General features: G+C 42.1%; 1 protein-coding gene across 6 annotated transcripts in view; it reads left to right on the forward strand.

Annotated features, from left to right (window-relative positions):
* LOC123974535 (neuron navigator 1-like) overlaps nucleotides 1-25187 on the forward strand; it is a 100836-nt gene that overhangs the window by 8254 nt on the left and 67395 nt on the right. For all 6 annotated transcript variants that reach the window (XM_046055328.1, XM_046055330.1, XM_046055329.1 and 3 more), the window contains exons 4-6: nucleotides 9261-9445; nucleotides 13093-13973; nucleotides 14789-14883. In XM_046055328.1, coding sequence (XP_045911284.1) covers nucleotides 13099-13973; nucleotides 14789-14883 — 970 coding nt within the window. In that variant the 5' untranslated portion in view covers nucleotides 9261-9445; nucleotides 13093-13098. The remainder of the gene's footprint in view (nucleotides 1-9260; nucleotides 9446-13092; nucleotides 13974-14788; nucleotides 14884-25187) is intronic.

Below are 25187 nucleotides of genomic sequence, written 5' to 3' on the forward strand. Positions count from 1 at the left end.
GAGATGAGACGGGGCTGTAGCCTGAACACTAGCAGCTATGCCATTTGAAAGTCATAGTTTGCTGTAGCTTCAGCCATTATTCTGCTCTAACAGAGTTATGTGGATGCTTGACTGCAGTAAATAAATAAGTAGCGAAGTAGTGCAATGGATGTCTCCAAATGTAGCAAAGTAAAAGTACTGATTTTTCTCTAAAATTTCTATTTAAGTAAGAGTAAAAGTTTTATGCTTTAAAACTACTGTGAGAAGTACCATTTACTCAAAAAAGTTACTTGAGTACATGTAACGGATTAAATGTAACTTGTTACTAACCACCTCTGCCTGTCATAGTAGACTAAGTTAGAAAATCAGCATTTTCCAATAATTATTCACATTTGTGAACCTGGAGCCATAGATTCTGCTAAACTGCTTCATCGTTTTGGCCGACAAGTTTAAAAATGAGAAAATATATCTGGGTGTGGGAAGTTGGTGGGAAACAAGTGAGGCTCTATACTACATTAGCCGCTACCAGCATAACGCAGCTAAATCTAAAATGAACTGTCTGAATTGTGGGTAAAAAGACAATATCTCGTGTACCCCTTTAACTGATGATTTGATTATCAAAACTGTTGCCAATCTACTAATCAATTAAAGACTAATTCAGCCATTTTTTAATTTGTTCTTACAAATGTGTTAGGAAGCGACAATGAGAAAACGCAGAACAGAGAGGGCAGGGTGATTGGACACATTAGGAAACACAGGCAGTAAGCAAAGTTTAGACACAGACAAACACAAAAAAAATAAAAATAAAACAGGAAGCACAGAACGTATAATAACTGATAAGACAAAAACATACTCAAGTACAAATAATGAGGAAAACAGAGACAGGAAATGATTAACAAACTAATTTGAAATACAAAAACAACAACCCAGAACTGACAGGATGGTACAGTCTGTGTGTCTTGCATCATAGATAAGGGCATCTTTAATGAAAACCACAAGATTAATGAAGTTATGTAGTCATAATCACTTTAGTTGTCACTGTAATTATTAGCTACAGGCCTTGGGACTGCAAACTACACCAACACGAAAGCCATTGCAAATTCAACAGTGAGTAGTGAAAATCAAGACTTGCAATAAGAAATATAAAACGTGTTACAGAAACAAAAATAACTAAAAAGACAAGTAGTCAAAAGTGGGTTTATTGTACATATTATACATTGGCACATTCAATCTAAATTCATTTAAAGTGAACATTATTTCTGTCAAGCAGAGCCAAAACCGCTGTAACTGGTTGATATGCATGCACAAGTCTTGATGAAATGTTTTGTATGCTGTGTAATGCCTCGGCAGCCTCAGCTTTTCAAAACATGGTGAAGCTGTCAGAAATGTGGTATCTGCTATTTCCACCTTCATCCCTGTGGCTGACACCTCCCATCCTGTCCAGAACATAATGAGGCTCTTTAGCTGAGCAGGAGGCACTGTGTTTAAAACAAAAGCAGCTGATCATACAACACAGAATCTGCAACAAAAAAAAAGGCCTCATGCTACAGTATCTTACAAATATCAATATATGTTGTACTCTACTATACTCATACATACCATTTTCAATAAATGTTTTCAAGTAGCCAGATACTCAAAATACATCTATGACATCAGACACGTCTTGGTGTTCGACTTTGTAGCTCTCGAGGATGACAGTTATAGATGATGGCCATGTGATGCAATCCAAGATCATCTGAAATCACATTTACATGTGATCTCCTTAGTATTTGTATTGGTGCAATTTACAGTGCAAAGAGAATGAATCTATAATTAAACTTTATTTATGGACTTTTCAATAAACTTAGAGTTGAATAATAATGATTTATTGTTGGATTATGTTGCTGATACCTGTCTAGAGAGACTTCTAATTCTTATTGATTATCTCTCAAATGTTTCTTGAGTTGACAAGGGAACAAACTTTGATGTCCTTTTATTTCCTCCTGTCAAGTCAACTCTGTATCTGGGTGAGAGCATGGCCTATGCTGTAGATTGTTGAAATAGCTGGCAGCAAACAAAGTGGCTTTTTCTGAGCCATTATCAAGATTGTTATATGTTATATGTCTATAAATAAAAATATAACAAAAGAAGGATGTGGGAAATGCTCTTTGCAATATTCTTTTAGAACATTGTACTGTATGTTATTAAGAGGGGATTCAGTCTGTTCAGCAGCTCAAGTAGAGTAAATAAAACACTTTGACATTACAGCATGCAAGAGAAGCTTTTCAGACAGCCATTTCCTGTTGGTGGCATTTGGATCTGGCAGGTCCCACGACAGGCAGAGCTGATGGATTGAGTCAAATTATTTTAATTCCGCATCTCCATCCAGCTGGAGTAAAACATAATGGAAAACTTGTTTTATTCATGCAGCATGCACAGAATACATTACATTGGTTGCAGTTTTTTACAGAGTCCTGTACATTAAGTGAAAGATGGAGCATTTTTAGTTGAAAATATAGGCCTCAGTTATTTTCTTAGTGTGTTGACTTTTGTTCAACTCAATGCTCACCATGTTCAGTGTCACAGATGTCAAGGTCAGGGCAGTCTCGTATTGTCACAGAAGTATGCTCCAACAAACCTCCGAAGAGAATGTGAATAATGGCTGGGCTAAGCCCTGGGAAACTCGGCCACGATGCAATAAGGAATAGCGTGCGACGGTGAACATTGTTGTCAAGCAGTTCATCTGAAACTGAGGGGATGAGATGATCAGGCTCACCCTTGAAGATTTTGGTGATGGCCACACATCCTGCAACAGTGAATGGTTAGTGAGGATTAAGAGAAGATTAAGGTTAATACATGGTTAATAAGTAAAAAGGAATAAAGAAAAATTACCTTTGAGCAGAGTATAGTCAGTAGAAGCTATAAAGAATGGTGAATGTAGATTTTAATACCAGAAGTAGACTCAACTTACATTGTTCTTTCAATAATTTGATTAAATCATCAAGATTTATTTTTTTTTAAGTTTGAAGTATCAAAAATGGAAAATGGTTTCCTTGTTTATTAGATTATATATCCATAAGATGAAAACCTTTTGATTCCCAAAAAAACTAAATATTTTAATATTTTACAATATATTTAATATTAAATATATCTCTGGAAAACATGCCAAATAAGGGGAAAGAATGTAACACAAGTTGCAACATATTTTATAGATTAATAATTACAATTTGATCACTGAAAATGAAATAATAATGCCTTTAATAGCATGTTAATTTCAACTGTGCCAATTTGCACCAATATCAACTGTCTTTGTCAAAGACAATAATAACAATATCAACAGTTGACTAACTGTTGTGTCTCTTGTAGAATTTAACTAAAGTTCGTTCTTGCAACTCCTCCTCTTGTCTGATGTCCACACTCTCTGCTGCGGTGGAGAACGTCTTGTGCAAATAGCCAGCCAGCTTGTTTTGGATCTGACACTCTTCTCCATTCCAAGATGGCACCAAAAAGAGCAAAACAAGAAAGTGAAATGTGAACTATTTGAAATGTACAGTGTACAAAATGAAAATGTTAGATTACAGAAACATTTACCGCCTGCGGTACTTGTTGAAGTTTCTTTAATTTCTGTAGGTACTGACCCGATTGTAATGGAACTACATTTCAACAATCTGAGTTAAATAACGATCCTGTGTTTAAAGAAGTCTTTACTGGAAACGTCAAATTGCCGGGCTGCTGCTTTAGAGGTATGTTGCATTGCAGCTAATATCCAAGTTTCACTTTTTGAATGGAATTACTGAAATAAATCAACTTTTTGATGATATTCTAATTATATGACCAGCACCTGTATATACCAGGGATAATGACTAGGGTGGGAGCAACACAGGTGAAAGACATGAGGCTAACACAGGGAGACAGCAGAGAAAACAGAGAGACACCAATAAAGCCATAGGGAAACTAATAACCAGGAAGAAACTGAATATAAATAACTGATCGAGCATAAGCAGACAAATCACAAATATACCGATGAACTACAACTAACAAGGAAAACAGACCACAAACTAAGATTAAACAGAACAAAGCACAAACATCGACAAAATAATACAGGAGTACACAGACCAGGAATGGCACTAAACATGAGCTAAACGAGAGAAACAGAGGCAAACAGAAGGACACATGAAACAATGGCAAAACCCAGAAACCCACAGGGGAAAAAATACAACTCATAACAGAAATAGTGTCAGGTTGTTTTTAGTTCTGTTGCTAGACATATTCAGTAATGCATAGTGGTCTTCATTTAATTTCGTGTTATGCAGTAATTTTTATTACCTTGCTCAATTATTAAATAAAGTAAAGCTCATCTTAGAAAATACGTTTTTACCTGGAGCCTGGAGAATAACATGGAAAAAGGTAGAACAATTAACGGTCAGAAGGAGGTTGCAGCTGTGCTTACCTGTAAAGATCTGTCACAGTCTCCTCTCTGTTCCTGTGTTTACTGACAGTGCTGTTATTGACTGAGGATGGGAATTTCAACTCCCAGTAGTCTGATCTGGTTTAACTTGTCAGTGCAAGTATTGTATTTTATTTTATAAAAGCAGAAAGAGTCTAGTCTTAGGCAGCTAAGCTTTTTAAAGGGCACATTTAAAAGGTGACAGTCAACAGATTGTGTTTGTATACTACTAACAGGTCACAACTAGAACTAGGTCAAATGGTTGAATTTCACAACATGAATCAGAATTTGCAATATTGCTTCCATTATTTAATCATATCACAATTTATTTATCACCCTGCGTTATTCATAACACCCATTGATGCATTGAAGACACTGTTTACAACTGGTTACACTGAATATCCGAATAAAGACTATGCTGAATCAAAATTAACAACCAGATGGCTTTCTGTGGTGAAGACATGTTCGGTTTGCACAAATATCAGCCACAGTAAATGTGCCATTTTCAGTGTTTCACCAAAATCCGCAACACCTAATGATATACTATTGTAATTACTTTACATTTATCCACTTAACTTACAGTTGCTATACATGTCAGAGGTCGTGCGCCTCTGGAGCAACGAGGGGTTAAGTGTCTTGCTCAGGGACACATTGGTGTCTCACAGTGGATTCGAACCCGGGTCTCTCACACCAAAGGCATGTGTCTTATCCACTGCCCCATCACCACCCCGTAATTAAAGAAACCTAAGGCTCTCCAGCAATGCTAGCAGCTCTGTGAGGCTGTTATAGGCAATGTGTGTGATGTGTCTTGTGATTGCTGGTATTTTGTGCCCTACTATTAAACAATAATAATCTCTGTCATTGCTAGATGTAGTTGTATATTTTTGTCCCTTGGCAGCAATCTCCCTGTTCTTTCCTTGTTTGTGTTTCGCAGTCTTGTCCTGTGATCCAGAGAACTGGAGATTCAGTGGCCCATTGGTATGAAAGTATCTGTGTCATTTTGAATGGCTCACCGGTTAAGGGTGTCTCTTAGCCAGTTTAATCTTAGGATAGGCATAGGCTCCGGACTTTTCAAACTGGGATGCCCTAGTGTAAGATGAGGCACTCTGACACCATCTAGTGAAGTCACACGAGGAACAGTCATACATAGGGACAAACTCAGGATGCGATTACGCTTTCGATTGAGCTGTGTGGTAATCAGATACAAACGTTCACAGGGATCTCAACTTCCTTTTAGCTACATTAACCTGATTTGTTCTTGATCAGTGACCAGTACTTCTTCCGTATTTTGTGTGTGTGGGGGTTGTTTCTTCCTAAATTTAAAAAACTACACATCTGAGGCCCCATTTTTCAGACAGCCAACATGTTTGAGTAACCCCCACCCCCCCCTCCAGATGCCCCCTCGGAGTGACAGTGACACAAGTGTCCCATTGTCACAACAGCGTCTGTCGGGTCCATCTCAGGGGGGAGGACACGCCTTGGGGAACATCAGAATATTAGCTATGACATTAACCCCCCACCCTATAACACGCACACGCACACACACACACACACACACACACACACACACACACACACACTTCACAGATGCTTGCACGCTCCTACCCATAATCCATCTGTTACAAGTCACTTCCCGTTTCATGAGCCACTGAGACAAAGCGACAGATCAAGTGAGTGTGCTTGTGGCCAACTTTAGAATGTTTGCTGTGGATGAGTTTTACACATTTGAATGCCCTCTTTGGGAGCTGGATAAACAGAAGACTGGCCTTGACATTAGTATTTGGAGGTGAGCAATTAAGTTATTGTGGTATACATCATGAAGGGCATGCTGTACTGGATAGGGGGGGGGGGGGGGGGGGGGGGGGGGGGGTTTATGTGTACACTGTGCAGGCGTTCTGAATATGTGGGGGAGGTGCTGTGCTAGTTAGGCTGTGTTCTAATAGCTTTTATCAATTCCTCACGTTGATCACTTGATGTATTTATTTGCATACAGCAATTTGAGTGGACACATTTTCCATTATTTATGCATCTCTTCAGTGGCTACTTTCAGATCAAGCCAAGTGTTTGCACAGCCAGTCAATGCATAATCAATATGTGATCAGCCAGAGAGTTCTCAAGCTGTACTTTTACTGCAAGATCAAGGCTGTAGAGAGCTTTACGGATGGTTCAGTCTAATGATTGATTGAACGCACACCATAAGAGAAAAACAAATGGACGTTCTCAGAAATAACCCTTTAACAATCATTTAAGCTGCCAAATGTACACAGGAGAAAAAAGAGAGCATTACAGACATATTTTATAGGTCTGATCCTGTTTTGCGTCACAATCTTTATTAAATATTCAGCACTGTCCCTTATGTCCGTGTGTCAAACTGTAAGCCAGCGCAGCAGAAATATGAGAAGAGAGAATAGACAGAAATAAAGAGAGAGAGTACCAGACTGAGACGCAGAGAAAGACAGGAAGTAGCTGCGGAGTGAACAGAGATTGAAAAGCAAAAAAGGCAACAACAAATCGGAGTCACCAGGTTCTCTTCTATGAAACTCAAAACAAACACATTGTGATTAAATACAGGGAAGTCTGTTATCTAGCAGTCAGAATAGCAAATTAGACAACATTTCAAGTGGTGCCTATGAATGATGAAATCACACCTCCATGTGTGAGACACCCTGGCGTTGCACACAGCAACACTGAAGGTCCCGGCAGCGCTGTCACTGCGGCTACGTTTAAAACAACATTTTCTTCTGTTTGTATACTGGATCAGATGTTGAGTGTGGACTGGCTGCATGTGCTTCTGAGTGTGTGATTTACAGTCTGAGTTTTATGAGCATGGATGGACAGACCGGAGAAGCCGAGTTCAAGGTCAGATCTCGGATGCATATCGTTACTCAGCCGGGAAAAGACGTCAATACAGGGTTTACTCTGCACATGTTGATCTCTCCATTGCTCCCTCCTGTTTCCAGCCTCTCCCATCTTTTGTATCTTTCTCACTTGGTCTCTCCGTCTTTCATTAGAGGTGTGGGACAAATTATAGGAGTGATGGATGGGCAGTCCTTCCTTCAGAATGCTTGTTCATGCAGGCATGCGCAAACAGATATAGACATCGGATGCGTGTGTGTGTGTGTGTGTGTGTGTGTGTGATTGTGTGTGTTTATGAACATTTTCATTTGTCGTCAGTAGCTTTTTTTTGGGTCTTTTCGCCTCCTGCTTTCCCTGACCACCAATTAGACTTTGAAAGCCGGATGATGGGTTAGGACTTTTCAAATTTGTGGCTACATTTGCTTAGTTACCGTGTATTACTCACACTATAAAGACGGCCATATGTAAGTATACCCAGCACACACACACACAAACCACACTCATCCAGCTAATGGACCAGCCTGTCTCTGCCTTTGCTGGGCTTATATTTCACCTCAGGGAGGGAGGGAGCACAGCCAACAGGTCTATTACAGAGAGAAATAGAGAGAGAGATAGGGATTGTGATGAGGGAAGAGAAAAAAAAATAAAGAGAGGGGCGGGCATACGGCTGCAGGCGTACTGCGGCAGCAGCAGAGCGGCATGACGTGATAGGGGAGTGGAATGATAGACACACACACAAATACACATGCTCGCAGCTCGGAGGCCCGCCAGGCAAAAGTAGACAGAAGCAAAAGGCAGGGACTGAGCCTGACGCACTCAGCAGCATACAGATTGGAGACAAACTCACTTGCTGCTTTGTATCCTGATGCTTGCAGAGGGTGAGTGTGGCCTTGTGTTCATTTTTAATAGGTTAATATTTTACATTTCTGTTCATGCATTTCTTAATGTGGCTGCTGTTGTGGATCTCTCCTGTGTTTGTTTGTTTGTGGAAGTCTGTGTTCTCTCACTTGTGTAAATGTAACTACGAACGTCGGTTTCTGTGAACAGATGAATGCAGACACTCTGTATTTGAAAGGATGACCACGCTCACGGTGCTATCACAATCAGCAGCGTAATGTAGGGGTTGGCAGTAGAGTGGGAGAGAGAGGTTAACAGAAAGAAAGGCAACGCTTAAGTGGGATGAAAAGTGGGGGAGAGGGGGTGATGGAGGTGGGGGGGTAACCAGGGGTGATCGGCCTGAGTCAGCATTATAGGGGCTGTATGACTCAGTGCAGCATGCATAGCATATATACTGTAGTATGTGTCCATCTGAGAAAGAAAGAAACAAGAGTTGTAGTAGTAGTGGATCAGACTGGAGAGAAACCGTTTGTGCACACATGTCAATGTTTATGTGGTTGGTAGTGTGATTATGCTCTGTCCTGTTTTGTTTGTGTGGGTACGTGTGTTTGTCTGTACTTGCTTCTGTAATGAGTGCATGAGGAGTGGACGTGTGTGGTAGACACACATCTCCTCAACCGATGACTTCTCCGTGTGGCTGCATTGGAAACCTTGTAACACCAGTTTTAATTTTTTTTAGTTATGTGAGTGAACGAAACACTTGCACAACCTGCTTTTATGACAACAAAAATACATTGTGACGGCAATAACACCAAAACAATTTTTTACAGCGTTCCTGTGCAGTTGACAATCTGGAGATACAAGGTTTAGACGACTTAAATGCTATGTTGTGGCATGTCCAAGGATGACAGCCTACAGTGACCCGAAATGACACATATTCTGAGTAAATTTCCATTTGGGTTACTGACTCATGGTAACATAAACAGTCATACGTTCATTGTTCAGACGTTGTTTTGTGTGTGTGTGTGTGTGAAATGACATCTTTTTATTTTTTACCAAAAGATGAGAACACAGATTTCGTCAAAGAAAATAACTTTGAAAATGAGTCACCTTGGTACGGGTGGCCCTGATTGGCTGAAAGTGTCGCTCCTGTTTGTCACAGCTTCCTGTCTCTGTGAATGGCGAGGCGCTGCGGACCAATGGGAGGGCAGTGGTGAGGATGCAACAGTGATCCAGGAAAAAACAGCCCATTGTTTCTGGGACATCGGAGAAGTGTGACCCTCCCTCTTGCCGGCTCCGGCTGCTCGGCTTAGCAGCACACTGAAGGACCCAGAACCCCATTGACAGGTAAGACGCTCGTGAGACAGCAGATCTGGTACATGACATTTCATAATAAGCAGTTTATGAGCTTCAGATGTTGTTATTTTTATTCTGGTGTGACTTTCTTCTAAGAGAACTGTGCCTTTCCAGGAATCACAGCACATATTGTTTTGTTTTGGCAACACTAGTGTATTGTAAGATGATTTATGACAGCACATTATCGCTGTTGGTTTGGTTTTGTCATTACGGAGGTAATTACATTCATTTATTGTAGACTTTCCAGACCGGGTGACACACACAAACACACAGTCACTGCCAACGTCCTTTGGTTCACAGACAGAGATGCCTGTGTTGCCACCTCATTTATTGATTTTGTTATGAGTCAGAGGGTTTTCATCACAAGGGTGAGGGGTTGCATGATTATATGTGTGTCAGAGAGAGAGGGTATGCATGTTTCTTTGGTCAGAGGTACAGTAACTCTGTTCAGGCTGAGTGTGTCATGGGACGGAGGAGCTAAAATGGTGTAATACGATTATGATGTTAGAAGCTAACATCTAATGCTGGCTGCCACGCTATCCTTCTTTTTCTCTCCTTACAGAAAGCACATACTAGCTGTCTCTTATGACTGAGGTGGAAAGTGTTTATAATCACCTCGTGTATTTTTACCTCCTGACAATGTGGAAGCAGATTAAAAATTAGACAGAGTAGAATAGTAGTGAAGGAGTTAAGAGTCCCCGCTGCTGCTGCTGCTGCTGTTGCACGCAGATGTCCAGCAGATGTCAGTGCCATCCTTGCAGAAAAACTGAGAGGACTAGTCAAATGCCCTTCCACACATTTGCTCAACCAACGATCACTACGTTCACTTGTGACAACCCCCCCCCCCACACACACAGAAATTATCTATATGTATTTGTTACTATCTTTGTCTCATTATACAAAAATTATGATGTTCTCCAAAGCTGGACTTACTTTTTACATCTTTTGGAGAATTGTTTGTATTGATGAATGTCACGGTGCATGTTATATAATTAGCCCTGAGGCTCACATCTAAAGAATAAAGCAAATAGCTAGTGCAAATTGATTAGTTGTTTGATTAAGTGAAACAAATATTTATAACTCATTAATCACTTAACTTATTTATCAAGCAAAAATGCCAGGAAATCTCAAGTTTCAGCTTCTAGAAATGCTGCTTTTTTCTGTCTCAAGTCACAAGCTGTTACACCCAGTGTGAAAGCGTCAACACACCAACAGTGTAACTATTGTAAATGCACTTATGTAACAGAATGATCTTGTCTGTGCCTGTGTTGAGTCTGAACACATGACACAGAGAACATACCCTGTATATGTAACAAGCTGATATAAAACATCGCCTTACGTGTGAGGGAATCCGACCCAAAACTGATTTGCCATTTTTTCACTCTCTTACAGCTGCTGGTTTCAGTCAGCAGAAAAGTATCTGATTTCTTTCTCTTTTAGTGTATATATACATGCAGACATCCCCACCACCAGCTGAGCCTCGGTATGTCCTCACATGGGCTGTAGTAGTGCTGGTATTACCCCGGTGTCTCCCCGAGGAACAGCCAATTTCCATACAGATAGACAGAGCCAGACCGCACCTGCGCTCCTGGAAATCCTAGCAGGAATTGTATCAGACAGACTAAAATTCTGATGCTTATTAGTGACTCAGTCTCCCAAGAGAAAGAGGGAGAGAAGACGAGACAGAGAGAAACCGAGATGGGTGAGATACAGGAAAGAGGAGGAGGAGGAATTTAGGGAGAGAAATGAGGGGAAGGCAGGATGGATGATCCCATCTGTCTCTGTTTACTCCTGCACACGGCTGCTGTATGCAGCTGTGGAGGTCTTCAGTAGCTTTGAGTCAACGATGATAGAGCACCAGCCTTTGGCAAAATATCTCTATTTTCTGTGTCAGTATGTCTGATATTATTAGTAAGTGAAAGGGAGATCACCTACAGAGAAGCTAACCTTTCCTTTATTAGACACTAAAAGGTTATTTTGGGGTGAGTTTTTGAGCTGAAGCAATCCGCCTTCTCTCAGCTGCAGAGAGCCTGAAAATGACTGAGAAAATGAGTGTGTGTGTGTGTGTGTGTGCGCGCGCGTGTGTGTGTGTGTGTGTGTTTGTGTGTGTGTGTGTGTGTATGTGTGTGTGTGTTTAGTGTGATCCACATAACACTGTGTGCAATACTGGGATTAGATGTGCTCTAAAATAATCCAACATTTCATCCCTGCGACTTTGATGGCTTAATTTGATACATCTCTGCTTTACTAAAGACAGCTTCTGAAGAAGTCTTCTGGCAGCAACATTTCTGCTATTTAAGAAAGGGCAAGTAGACTTAAGTGTTAAATCTGTGTATTTACAAGTGTGTGTATAATTACAATAATCCAATCTATTTGTACTGCACTGTTCTAAAGCAAACATGCTGTACAGGAAGTAAAAGGGAAAGAGAAAATGGACAATATGTTTATGTGTATGTATCTGTGCATAAATATATATACATATATATGTAGTTTAAAATTGTTAATTATTGTAATTTTTACATGTATTCAAAGCAGAAATGAAAAACTACACTTAATTATCATTTAGTTAATAGCTAATCACCAATCAAAGTAGAAATAAGGAGATTCGAGGCGGAAAATAAACATTTTGAGTCCCAAATGAGTCTGCTTGACCTCACGCCTCCTCCTCCTATTTAATTCTTTCCCTGTAGTAATTTTAGCTACATGCAAAATATTAGGATAGCACGATTCTAAATATTATGTTGACATATCAATTTATCAGTTTCACTCAGATGCTGTGATCCTTCTCGCTCTAAATGCGCCGTTTCCTCCATTTCCCCCCTCCCTCCCTGCCTTTCTTCTAACCTCACAGCCTCACCCTCCTCTTTCCCTCCAGCAGAGCAGCACGAGGTAGTTTTAATTATGTGACATTGCGTGAATTGTTTCACTCGCCCAACCTTCACTGCGGTTTGCAGAAGGGCACAAAGAATATCAAGCTCACTTTTAGAGTTATTGGGAGGGCTGTGTGTTTCTGAGAGAGTAACCGAAGCTGTGATATCTGGAATCAAAGCAAATCAGGTGAGGACGATCCCACACCTCCTCTCAAGCTGTTATGTGTAAGAGAGCACTGTGTTTGGGCAATGATGTGTGTCTGTGGGAGCCTGTGCAAGTGCGCATTTGAATTCATTACGTGGAGAAAATCAGTTATTTGAGAACATAACTCTCTGAAAGCAGCTGGTAGACGTTGCTGTGAGCATGTGTCCGTGCACGTGTGTCAAGCTGTCTTTGTGATTTTGAACTCCCAGCAGGCAAATTTGATTGCATGGGCGCTCCATGCCTCACTGAAAATAAGCTCAACTCGTGGTTCACCATGACTCAGCTTCTCATATGTGCTTGATTCACATGCTCTCATACCATGGATGTTTTAACTATCTCTGAGTCAAGAACAGCAAATCCTAGTTGACCAGATTAGATTAAACTTTAGACTAGATTTTAACACAATGTAATTAACCACAAAATGGATAAGCAAACTAGTTGGAGAGGGCAGTTGTGACTGATAGTCTCATGCTGTTGCTGTTGAGTTAGTCTGAAAGTGGAGCATTAACATCAGTGTTTAACTTATTATAGGTGTCTCTCTCTTTCTGTGTTTCTCCGTTTAGGTCAGTATGAGTGGGGGAGTAAATTTGAAATCGCCCCCCCGGGCTCCTCCCTCGTCAGGAATCCCTCTCCCACACAGCCTGTTGCCCTCCTCCCCCAAAGCTGACACCCGCTGCCGGACTACTGACCTGTCCACACCCTTAACACAGACCCCTAAACACACACCCACACACACCCCCACACACTCTCCTTTGCTTTGCCCACGGAGCTCCAGCATCCCCGGGCCTTCCTCCAGGGACCCGACGAGAGACCCTGGCCTGAAAAGTCAGCTCTTCAAGAGGATGGGAGCTCTACCCACTCCCCAGGTGTCACGCTCCGCCTACAGCAGCCCGTCAACCCAGCGCAGGGTACTGCCGCCACACTCCAAAGACACCCTGGATCTGGGAAAACCGACCCCGCCTCACATGCCCTCACAGTTTCCACATGATGGCAATCGCAACAGAAATGCCTTCACCAATAAGAACCAAACGTGGGGAACCAGCAACCTGCGTCCACCGCCCCAGTACAGAAGAGGAGACAACTCCAATGCTCTATCCCAGGCAATGGATGAGGTCATGCCACGAAGAGAGGAAGAGCCTCCAGAAAACCACCCAGCCCAGGCCGCCGTGTTGAACAACGGCAACCTCCGCCCCTCTTTCGCTCAGATGAGATATGAGCACGAGATCAGAGGTCGCAGTGACTCCACCAGCCAGTCTGATGAGGAGATGGGGACTCCTGAGGACAGCAGTCCGGCCTCCTCTCCTGGTACCTTGTCGGTGCCACCGATCATATTCACTGTGCCGGTGATGTCCAAGGTGGCTGTCGTGCCGGACAGTGAGGCTGCGTCCACAGAGACACACGCACCCAAAGTCAACATGGCTACTGTGGCTCCCTTCAGCTACAGGTAAGTTGTCTGCACTCACACACACACAAAACTGATACAACAGTTTATCAAGACTTCCATCATGAGCACCCAATTATTGACACCCACCCTCTTGTCATTACCATATCATTACTCTCTCTCCTCATAGCACTTTATGATCCCCCACTCTACTGATGCACACACACGCACACTTTGACTCCCACTCTGGATACTCAGGACCAGCCTGGAGGGCTGTTGCGGCCATTTCAGTCTAATTCCTCTCTTTTCCAGCAATACACGTGTGTGGAAGAATACACACACACTTTGTGTTTTCTGGAGCAGAGCTGATTGTTGAAGTGTCCTCTTGACAGCCTCTTGGCTGACTCACTAGTATATTGTTCTCCATCACACACACACACACACACAGACACACACACACACACGGTCTCACAATATGGGATAAAAACAAGAAAAGAGTGAATCTAAGTTTCTAATTAAGAAAATGCAGTGTTTCTGTGTCTGATGTGTGTTGTTGAGTGGTGTGTGGTGTTTCAGTGAAATTAATCCAAAAAGCAGGAAATTGCTCTCTATTTTCTGAAAAATTAAAAATGGAATTCTAAAGCTTTGTTCACTGTTACAATGATGCAGTTCTTTGCAGTGCTTTGTGCATTATCAATGCTTTTCTGTGTCTTTGATTTGCATTTATGGAAATCAGCATGCCACACTGATGAAAGGCATCACTTCTCTCCTAATGTCAGACATAGTAGCTTGTTTGTTTGACTGTAATCAGTGGAACTGAAGTGATTTGCATGTACAGTAACAGACGTGTGATGGCTATGTTCATGATATGTTTACAGGGTGCGAGTGCAGGAGAGCGATTTCTTTTCAGTGGACGAACTGAGTGACTGCTCATCTGGATCCATAGAAGTATGCTGTGATGACTTAACAGCAGGTTAGTCACACAGACTCACACACACACAGGTTGTCTAATCAAACATAGGTTATATTCATTTACCTTTTTTTCAATAGCAGCAAACATTACTTTTCCTTTCTTTCTGTCTCCTTTGCTCCACAAAACTTGTAGTCTAGTTCCACCCAGTTAGTGTCAGGGCGCCAATAGGCGAAGAACCCAGAGAACCCTTTTGGCAGGTATGGATGCCTACTTTCTGGCATCCAGACGCATTTACTGCAGCTGAGGCATAAATGGCGTCAGACTGGACATGCCAGCGGCCAACCTTTGGGTCCCATTGTGGAACCTGAATAGACCCAGTAAAGACTAAGGGACAACCATTCTCTGTCTAAATGTATGCCTGTCACGCTCCTTCTCATCAGAGCCGTGCCATGCCTGAAGCTTGGTAGGGAAATTTTATGTGTGTGTGTGTGTGTGTGTGTTAACCCGGGGCTCTGCTGACTACAGTGGTTCCTAGATGAAGAGATGGGAAAGAGAGATGGGCTCAGGATGTTAAGATGAAGGAAGATGACAGGGGTGATGTGGGTCAATAATGGGATGAAATGGCGCAGTTCTGAACTCACTGCCAGGGAGTTTTATGTGCACATTGATTTCAGCTTCATCCAAGAGCTGTCAAGGAGTTTGAACCCTTCCTCCCCTCACGCTTTCCCTCCATCCCTCTCCCTTGCAGTTCCTCCTTTGCAGCTTCATTGACCTAAAAAGCCATAGTCACAGCATGCCCCCCCTCCCCATCCTTTTGACTAATGGTTTGCTCTGTCTGGGGGGGATTGTAGATGTGCTTACGAGATATGACTTTATCAGTGACTTTGTGAATCACTCATGTGGTGTCAGTTGGATAGGAGTGGATCAACTGCCCAGAGTTAGTGTGTATTAGAGTTTAACTAATACACTTCTTACAGAATCTACAGTGTATTCAGAAAGTATCAGGAGAGCATTAATCCTGCACATTGGATTTGAAATGAAACTATTTCTACAATGGGTTTAAATTGTTGATTTAGAGGGTTAAAGGGTCTTCCGATCCATATTGGGTGAATACTTTATGAATTATAACCCTTTTTAAATTTTTTGTAGCAGGGCAGTGATCTTAAACCTGCGGACAAGGTCAAAGGATTTGCAACCAAATATTACTTTTCTGTCCCTTAGATTTGAGAAACTTAATAAAATGTATTAAAAAACAGTATATAAATGGTTCCAATTCCTAAATCGTTAACCTGTTGTGGATGTACAAACCCAGTGTTTTTAGTCATGCTAATGGCTTACAAAATACCTGCAAAACTAATGACATTTCTAGCAACCTCAACTGTACTTTGTGTTCAGTGCTAATTAGCAAATATTAGCATGCTAATGTGCTAAACTAAGATGTAAACATAATAAACATTCTGCTAAATATCTGCATGTTAGCATTGTCATGAGCTAAGTGCTTTGAGCATTTAGCTGTGAATGCCAAGATTTACCATTTGCCAAAGATCAGGCTGCGTTTGTTGTTTGAATTGGTTGCTTTGTCGTTTTTTTTAAATGTCACAATTTAAAACTGTAAAATCACATAGGCCAGACCAGAATTCAGTTGTCAAGGGCCTTGAACTGAGAAACGCAGTATGATCCCTCCATAACTGTCACATGAAATAAATATAGTAAATAATATAAGTACAGTGGGGCCAAAAAGTATTTAGTCAGCCACTGATTGTGCAAGTTCTCCTACTTAGAAAGATGAGGTCTGTAATTTTCATCATAGGTACACTTCAACTATGAGAGACAAAATGAGAAAAAAAAAAATCCAGGCAATCACATTGTAGGATTTATTTGTAAATTATGGTGGAAAATAAGTATTTGGTCAATAACAGAAGTTCAACTCAATACTTTGTAACATAACCTTTGTTGGCAATGATAGGACAAACGTTTCCTCTAAGTCTTCTCCAGGTTTGCACACACTGTAGCTGGTATTTTGGCCCATTCCTCCATGCAGCTCTCCCCTAGAGCAGTGATGTTTTGGGGCTTTTTGGCCACATGTAATACTGGTAACCTTGCTTATTTTTTAATTAGTGTGAAATTTTAATCTAATGTAATATATGCTGAAGTTATCACAATTTTCCCTTATACATTAGCTAAGGTTTCACTTTATTTTTTCCATTTATTTGATGCAGCGAAAGAAAAATCACCGTTTCTGCCCAAAGACCTTTAGTGTCAGAGAGTGAGCTTGGACAGAAAAAAGAAGGGGAGCTGCAGAGATAGACAATTATGATCCAGAAAACAAAGAATCAGACAAAATAATGTGCATTTAGGAATAAATGGAATCTACTGCTTTCAAATTAGAAAATTCTAATTGTAATTTCTCTTCACGGCTGGTAGCGGACTTTGGGTAAAAAAGTAGCCCTGCCTACAGCCCTTGCCAATACAGTGAAAATGTGTCTTTATCCTAAAACTTTTTAACTTTACTGTACACAGAAACATATCATATTCAGACGTCTATTATGTTATATTACAAATTGTTATAATACAATTACGGTTAAAAACCGTTGCCTTGACTTTAAGGTTCTCTATTATATTAATCTGCTGTGTCTAAAACTGTAGCCACCAGAATGGAGCAAGTAAAACCCTTTCAAAGCTTTTTGGAGGTTTCAACCAGCTGGTTGTGGAAAGGGGGGGTGGAAGCTAATGGTGGACCAGCCCCAGTCTTTAAAGGCCTCAGGCTGTCTTGGGACTCCGGTTGTGGCCTTGTAATTGGTCCCTAGCAGGCGCTCGAGACAGAACTGAAGTGTCTTAGACTCCTCTGAAGCTGCATTTACACAGAGGGTGGGCTGACACCGTAATAACTGTAATTTAGGGAACGGAGGAAAGGAGGGAAGTTGGGAGGGAATGAAGAGAGAACGAGTGAGAGGGGTGGGAGATGAACAGGGGAGACCTGATGATAAGATTATTTCGCTTTGTGTAAAGGAGAAAAGACAACAAACAGAAAATGACCTAAAAAGACTGATTGAATTTTGGTTAAATATTGCAAAGCTGAGGGCTCTGGTTGAACACACAACACAAATCCAAACCATGATGTGATTTGGTTATGGTTGTCTTCAGTGACTATGGTAAAAGAGTTGTTTTCCACAAATTAAATGATTTCAATATGCCTACATTCACTTAGATTGACTCAGCTGTAACATAATCAGCTCTTATGCCTTCTATTCAAGACCCTAATGAAGACCTGAACATTTAATGTGACTGTAGCACCATGTGGTCTTTCAATTAGACCACAGACCTCCTGACCTTGTGGCTCTCAGGAGAAGTGTATTTGAGCATGTGTTCCTGTCTGAGCGTGTGTGTGTGTGTGTGTGTGTGTGTGTGTGCGTGCGTGTGCTGGTGTATGCATGTGTGACAGTACACAGATGGTGTTTGAAAGATAAATGTGATGTGGACTGTGTATCATTTTTCATCTCCCAGTGAGGGTATGGCATGATATTCCCTGCGGACACTCCCAAAGAGTCCATCAGCTGTCTCTCTCTCTCTCTCTCTCTCTCTCTCTCTCTCTCTCTCTCTCACACACATACACACACGTAGAAGCATAATGTGAGGTGAGGTTATGATTTACATCTGGTCTGAGATCTCTGTTCACAAGGATATGAAACACTGCAAACCCACCCTGACAAATTCAGTGACATCATCTGATAGTGAAATTTACAGATACAAAACAAAAAGAATTGTACTTTACGGGTGTGGGATTGACACGTTATTACCAAATAATAATAAAATAGCTTGTTCCTCTGTAGTCCCAGTCACACTCTGGAGTAGAGATTTCATGATGTGTTTGTGTCTCAAGGAAAGGCAAAAATGGAATTCTGAGGCCATGAGCCAACTTGCACTGTATTATACTGAACTGCATAATGACCCCAGGATTCAGTGCATTACTGAAAGCTTAAATCTTTACTTTGCTCGGCTTGAAGCAGAAGAATGTGAAGTTGAATGTAGTTGCAGGGAGGTTAAGCAACATTTAATGTACTTCCGAATTCTTAGTCAGATTGTTCATCCTGTTGCAGAGCAATGCAATAATTAGATTTAATTGAGTCAAATCAGTTATGAATATTATTATTTTCTAATTTTGATGGTAAGATTTACACAAGTCAAAGTGGCACACGAGAGTTTGGCACTGACACTGGAAATGTCCTTAAAGGCAGTAGTTTTAAAAGCCTTTTTACACTCAGTGCATTCTGTGATTAACAGTGAGCATACAATTGAAATATACTTAATAGATGAGTCTGTTCATTGAAAAATGGGCAGACCCCCCTTTGGGGAGCCCTCACGTGGGGCTGCTAGTTTATGGCAAATATCATAATCATGATTTTTTTTTAACATTATTACTCAACAGCACAATAATTGTTATATCTTGATCATCTTGTTCTCACCCAGCACTGCCCTCACATAGAGAGTACATTTTGAAACCCTGGTTGTGCCATTCACTTTTAGAATAGCAGAAGTCAGCAAATCTTTAGTAATGAAGGTATGAAATCAGCTTGCAGTTTAAAATTGTCATGCTCGCCATCCCTTTAATGCCCCTGGACAGTCTAGTGAATAGCATTTTGATAACCCCCGGCCACGTCGACTCTTAGACAGTGCGTAATCCTCTTTGGCCAATCTAATCAGAGAGGCATATGCCGAGTTGGCATTGAACAGTGATGAGTGGTTTAGTAGCTTTGGGAAGATGATCAAACATAAGCGTGAACTAGATTATGGCCTCGCTCATCACCAGGAGTGAGGCAGTAATCACTATATAGGGTTTAATGTCTGTTTGTTTGCCCTTTACTTTGACCTGTCAAGAGTTCTGTAATCCAGTGCCAGGATAACGTGATGGCCCAGTTTCTCATGTTTGGGTTAGGTGCCGAGTTTGATGGGGAAGACGTCACGTGAGTGTGGGAAAGAGTGTGTCACAGGAATGCACGTAATCCATACATTAAAAAAATTTGTCATCTACCCATTGTGTGGCACTGCCCTAAAAACAGCAATGCCTGTGTCCTCCTCCTTCTCTCGCCTCCCAGGGACATGTCCCTGCAATGTATTAGAGAGAGCGAGAGATAAAGGTAGAAAGAAAGGAGGAGAGAAAGGAGGGAGAAGGGTGAATTGAGGAATGGGTAAATGAGTGCACACACTCTGGATCCTTTTTGACCCCTGGGGTGACTCCCAACAACCGAGGGAGTCAAATTATGGAGTCAGTCATGTGTGTAACCTCCCTGTGTGTCTGTGGGACCACACACACCCACGCACACAGAGTAGCAAAGGCATCTATCTGTCAAATGAATAACCCATGGAGGATCAAGCACACACACTTAATTATGAGCACATACTAGGGGTGAAGATTCCTGATGTTAACTGATCCATCCATTCATGTTGTCCTCATTATATATCTTCATACTTTCAATATACACTCACCGGCCACTTTAATAGGGAGTACCTTGCTAGTACCGGGTTGGACCCCCTTTAGTTTTCAGAACTGCCTACATTTTTTGTGGCATACTTTCAACAAGGTGTTGGAAACATTCCTCAGAGACTTTGGTTTATGTTGACATGATAGCATCACCCAGTTGCTGCAGATCTGTCCGCTGCACATCCATGATGCGAATCTCCCGTTCCACCTCATCCCAAAGGTGTCTCTATTGGATTGAGATCTGGTGACAGTGGAGGCTGTTGGAGTACAGGGAACTAACTCATTGTCATGTTCAAGAGACCAGTTTGAGATGATTTGAGCTTTGTAACATGGTGCATTATCTTGCTGGAAGTAGTCATCAGAAGATGGGTTCTGTGGTCATAAAGGGATGGACATGGTCAGCAACAATACTCAGGTCATGTTTAAATTATGCTCAGTTGGTACTAATGCATTGAGTTGCTGCAATGTGATTGGCTGATTAGCTTTTTTGTGTTAACAAGCAATTGAACAGGTGTACCTATTAAAGTGGCCGGTGAGTGTATAATCACGTACTACTGTATATCTTACTTAAGCACCTGCAGTTTGTTTTGTTTTTTTACCGACAGAAGCACAATTACAAGTGAACACGCTCACACATGTTGATGATATCCATCAGTGTGTATGCACACTACATTGTAACTAGGCAACCAGCCTCTGCAGCACAGCATTGTGGGATACCCCTGGGAAGTGTGCTGAGCATGTCAACACTGAGGTGTCTGTTAGGGTGCGTCTACAAAGAGTGATACCCTTAAAAACACACAAATTCCCTCTTTTCACATGCTGTAATATTTGCCCGGACGGCTGTTGGTGTTTTTTCAGCTCTCAGCTGTGTGTCATTCTCGATGAGTGTGTGACATTCATCCTGGGAGAGAATGGTGTTTTTGTCAGATTAACATTTGTGCCTCTGGAATCAGGAGTGACACACGCCTGCTATCACCACGGACAGCCTTTAAGTGGTTGAATTCCCCAAATGCTTAAGCCATCGACTCATGCTCTGCATCATCAGCACTGAGTGAGGCCACCAAAGAGGTGTCCGTGTGGAAAAACTCCCTCCTTCATTCACACATACATTTGTGACTCAGACTAGGAGACCACACATTGTATGTATCAGATTGTCGTCTCAGTATTTTATGTGTAAACAGGACATTAATAGCCGTGTCATTGTGTTGGTGCGGTACCAGTGTTTGTGTGACTGTGAGTGTTCCCTTGTGTATGTATGTGTCACGGTCTGGTATTCATCCCTGTGTCCTGTGGACCCTATGCGCTAGCACGTTAGCGGACATAAGCAAACGTAGGAGGAGTGGCGAGGCGGTGAGGCAGGATATCCCCTCTCTGTCTTACAGGCTTCCTCTGCTCCTCTGCACACATACAGAGATCCTTCCTCACCCAGTCCTCCTCTTCCTCCTTCTCTCACTTTCCTCATTGCCTTGTTTTCTGCCTTATAATTTCACATTCATACGTTCTTTCTCCTTTTACTCGCCAGTGGCATCCAGTAGGCTTCTTTAGTGGCGTCTGCTCCATCCTGTTCTGACTCGCTCTCTTTTCCTTCATCTTCTATTCTCAGTCACCCCGGCTCTCGTCATTTTCTCCTCACTTCTCTGCCACGTTCATGCTTGTCTCATCTTTAGAACAACTTTTTTTTTCTTCTACTCAGAAACAAAAAAGGCAAAACAAGAGAAGCCAAGAGGGAGTGGGTGACAACAGGGAGTGGGTGAAAGTAAGACCGCATGCCATCTGCTTAGTCGAGTGGGAACCGTTCCTCATAAAGTATAAGGCGTTCTAATACAAATGGTTACATCCAAAGCAGGAGTGCTTTCCTCTTCTCTCGCAGTACTTTTCCTTTCAAAGCTAGAGACCTTGTGTAACCTTGTAAACATGCATATAATGCACCACACAGTGTCTGTGTGTGTGTGTGTGTGTGTGTGTGTGTGTGTGTGTGTGTGTCCTACTGGCTACTTCACGACTGCTCTGTAAAAATATAGTGGCGAATCTGTTCCTAACTGTTTAGAGATGCTAGGGCAAATACACTCATGCAAAGTACAGAGAGGCTGACTCTCTGCCTGCCTGCCTGTCTGTCTGTCTGTCTATCTTCTATTTCGCTCTGTGTTTTCAATCTAGGCATTCATCCTATATCTCTGTCTACCTGTCTGTCTTACCTTTTACTTACCTTTGCTTAAAAGTGTCCTTACGTGTGTTCCCTTAAATGTTCCCCCATCATCGTAGCAATTTTCCCATGGCTCCAGCCTCTGTGGTCAGCCCACAAATGTGTTCACACGCACACACACACACACACACACACTTTTGTAACATACTGAATGTGTGAGTCTGCCATGCGATGAATGTGTAGGCTAATACTGAGCGCTGGCACTCATCGCACTCTGAAACTGCCAGCTTCTCTGATGTTAGGCCAGATTGCTCAGGTCAGTCAGGCACCCTGCACAGACATCATGGTGTGTGTGTGTGTGTGTGTGTGTGTGTGTGTGTGTGTGTGTGTGTGTGTGTGTATGTGTGTGTGTGTGAGACTAAGCAGAAAGAGAGTGAGAATATGTTTACATCAGCCATATATTAAAGTGATTAGACTGTGGAGCCAGAGAGACGAGTACTGGAACAAACAAGTACCTGTGTGCTGCCAGCACACACTTTACCTGTGTGTGTACTTGCTTTGAAGAGCAATGACGCGTGTCTTTGCCCCACGTGCATCTGTGCGCCATACAGACCTGCCTTGTACGCGGTCATCTCATTTGGCTAACCTTAATCCCTCATCAGGGAGGTATAAGAGCTGACATACAGCACCTATTAGCCTTAAATTACATCCCTTACCCCCCTACTGGCCTGCTACCAGACCCCAGAGCCCCCATAACTGTCACCACACAGCGCTGGCCTCAGTGTGGCATAACCACCTCAACATTGGCCCTTTATTAAAGCTAGCTGCTTCTAATTAATGGCTTTGGCCTTTACACAATAAAACAGCCAATGTATGTCTGTGTTTTTGTCTGCTGCTGAGCTCCTGTATTACACACACTCAGTAAAGGCCAGATGGATTTCAGGTTGTCTGCAAATGTGCTGTGAGAGTACCTTAATGCGCCTCGTTGTCATTTTTGGGTCCAATTGGCGTCAGTTTGGGTACTGTTGTGAAATTCGCCGCTTTTAAAGCATCGCTCTAATATTAAGCGTGGAATGTGAGCAAACAGGACATAGCTTGTTTTCACTCTGGGTTAGTGTCAACCAGCTTATGCAAATGTCAAGGAAAACAGGCATTACCCCAACAGCCTGCTTGTTTGAATACTACTCCTAACGGTTGGAGGCCTGATAACATCACAGCTACTGGCATTGCTGCTTTCATACAAGAGAAAGTGAAGTGCACTAACGGTAATATACCCAGAGGATAAAAACTGCACAACACCTGTATGCAGACAGGATGCATTAATACACAAAAACAAATTATATTGCAAATATTGATTGTTAATAAGTAATGGTGAACTTAAAGTTCATTTTATGCGCTGTCATCATGATAACCTCTAATGGAAATAAAGACAGATGAGAAATGATGGCATACTATTTTTTGGTCTCTATTAATGTCCTTCTCTTATTCGATCTCCAACCAGCTCTTTGTGTTACAAGAAATTATGGGAATAGAGTCTGTAGGTATTTGAAGCAAAGGATCTAGGTCAAACAAAAGGAGACGATGTTAAACTAGGGACATGAGACGAGTTAAACTAGGGACAAGCAAAGAGGACGAGGACGAGTCTGAGTTTGTTGATTAAGATGGGATGTCCAGAGTGATGAGATGACGTAGGTGAACGTGCCAGAGCTAACCGAGTGCCTGGACGGGAGCTTGGGCTTCTCCGAGCCTGTCTCATCAATGTGACACGCTCGCAGAGACAGACCCACGCACACACACACTCATAGTAAACATGCAGGGGATGATAGACAAAAATATAGACACCAACACTTGTTCGCACACCCACGCATGCACACGCATGCTCGTTTTTAACCACTGATGTATCGTAAAAGTCTCACGGAGCATGGATAAAACTCTGATATATCTATACCCTACAAACTTAACAGCCTGTGCATCTGTATTATCTGGAAGGGGGGGATGGGTGACATACTATGAGTCTGGTGAAAGGAAGGGAGGAAATGAGAAAAGAGCGACGGAGATGAGTGAAGAGGTAATATGATGCAGGTGCGGGTGTGAAGATCATTTGAGGTTTGTTGGCTACTAATTGAAGCACAATTAGTGACAGACCTATCTCGTTATGTATTAGGGACTGGTAAATGTGTGTCCTGTTCCTGATCCTACAGTCACGGCTGTTTTTCAGACAATTTGAATCAGCTTAATCACGGATGGGCCTCTAGTGATTAGGGCACATAAGAAAATCTGAATGTGAATGGATGAATAGAGTAGCTAATGTGATTATGAATGATTGGATGTGCATGTGTGTGTGTGCAGGGGGTCTTTATTCTGGCTTCAGTATTTGGCATTTAGGATCAATGGAGTCACATACAGCTGAGCTCAATAAATCTTTTTTCTTTCTTTTGTTTGTTCTTTCTTTCATTTTTTTCTTTCTTTCTCTCCTTCCTTCTTCACTGGTGTGCAACATAGCAGCATCTGCGGTGTGTGTGTGTTTGAGAGAGAGAGAGAGAGAGGGTGGATCGGCGGGTGAATCAGCCAGTGGGAGAAGAGAGAGAGACAACAAGAAAGGAGGGAAGGATAGAGGAGGAAGAAGGAGAGGGAGGGTGAATGAGCCAGCGGGGGCAGAGCGAGCAAACCAGTGAGTGAGGGAGAGGTAGAGGGAGGAGAGAAAGAGGAGGGGGGATGTTGCTGTTGCTGCTGCTGCTGCTG

This window comes from Micropterus dolomieu, linkage group LG08, assembly GCF_021292245.1.
Source record: "Micropterus dolomieu isolate WLL.071019.BEF.003 ecotype Adirondacks linkage group LG08, ASM2129224v1, whole genome shotgun sequence".
NCBI classification, from domain to species: Eukaryota; Metazoa; Chordata; class Actinopteri; order Centrarchiformes; family Centrarchidae; genus Micropterus; species Micropterus dolomieu.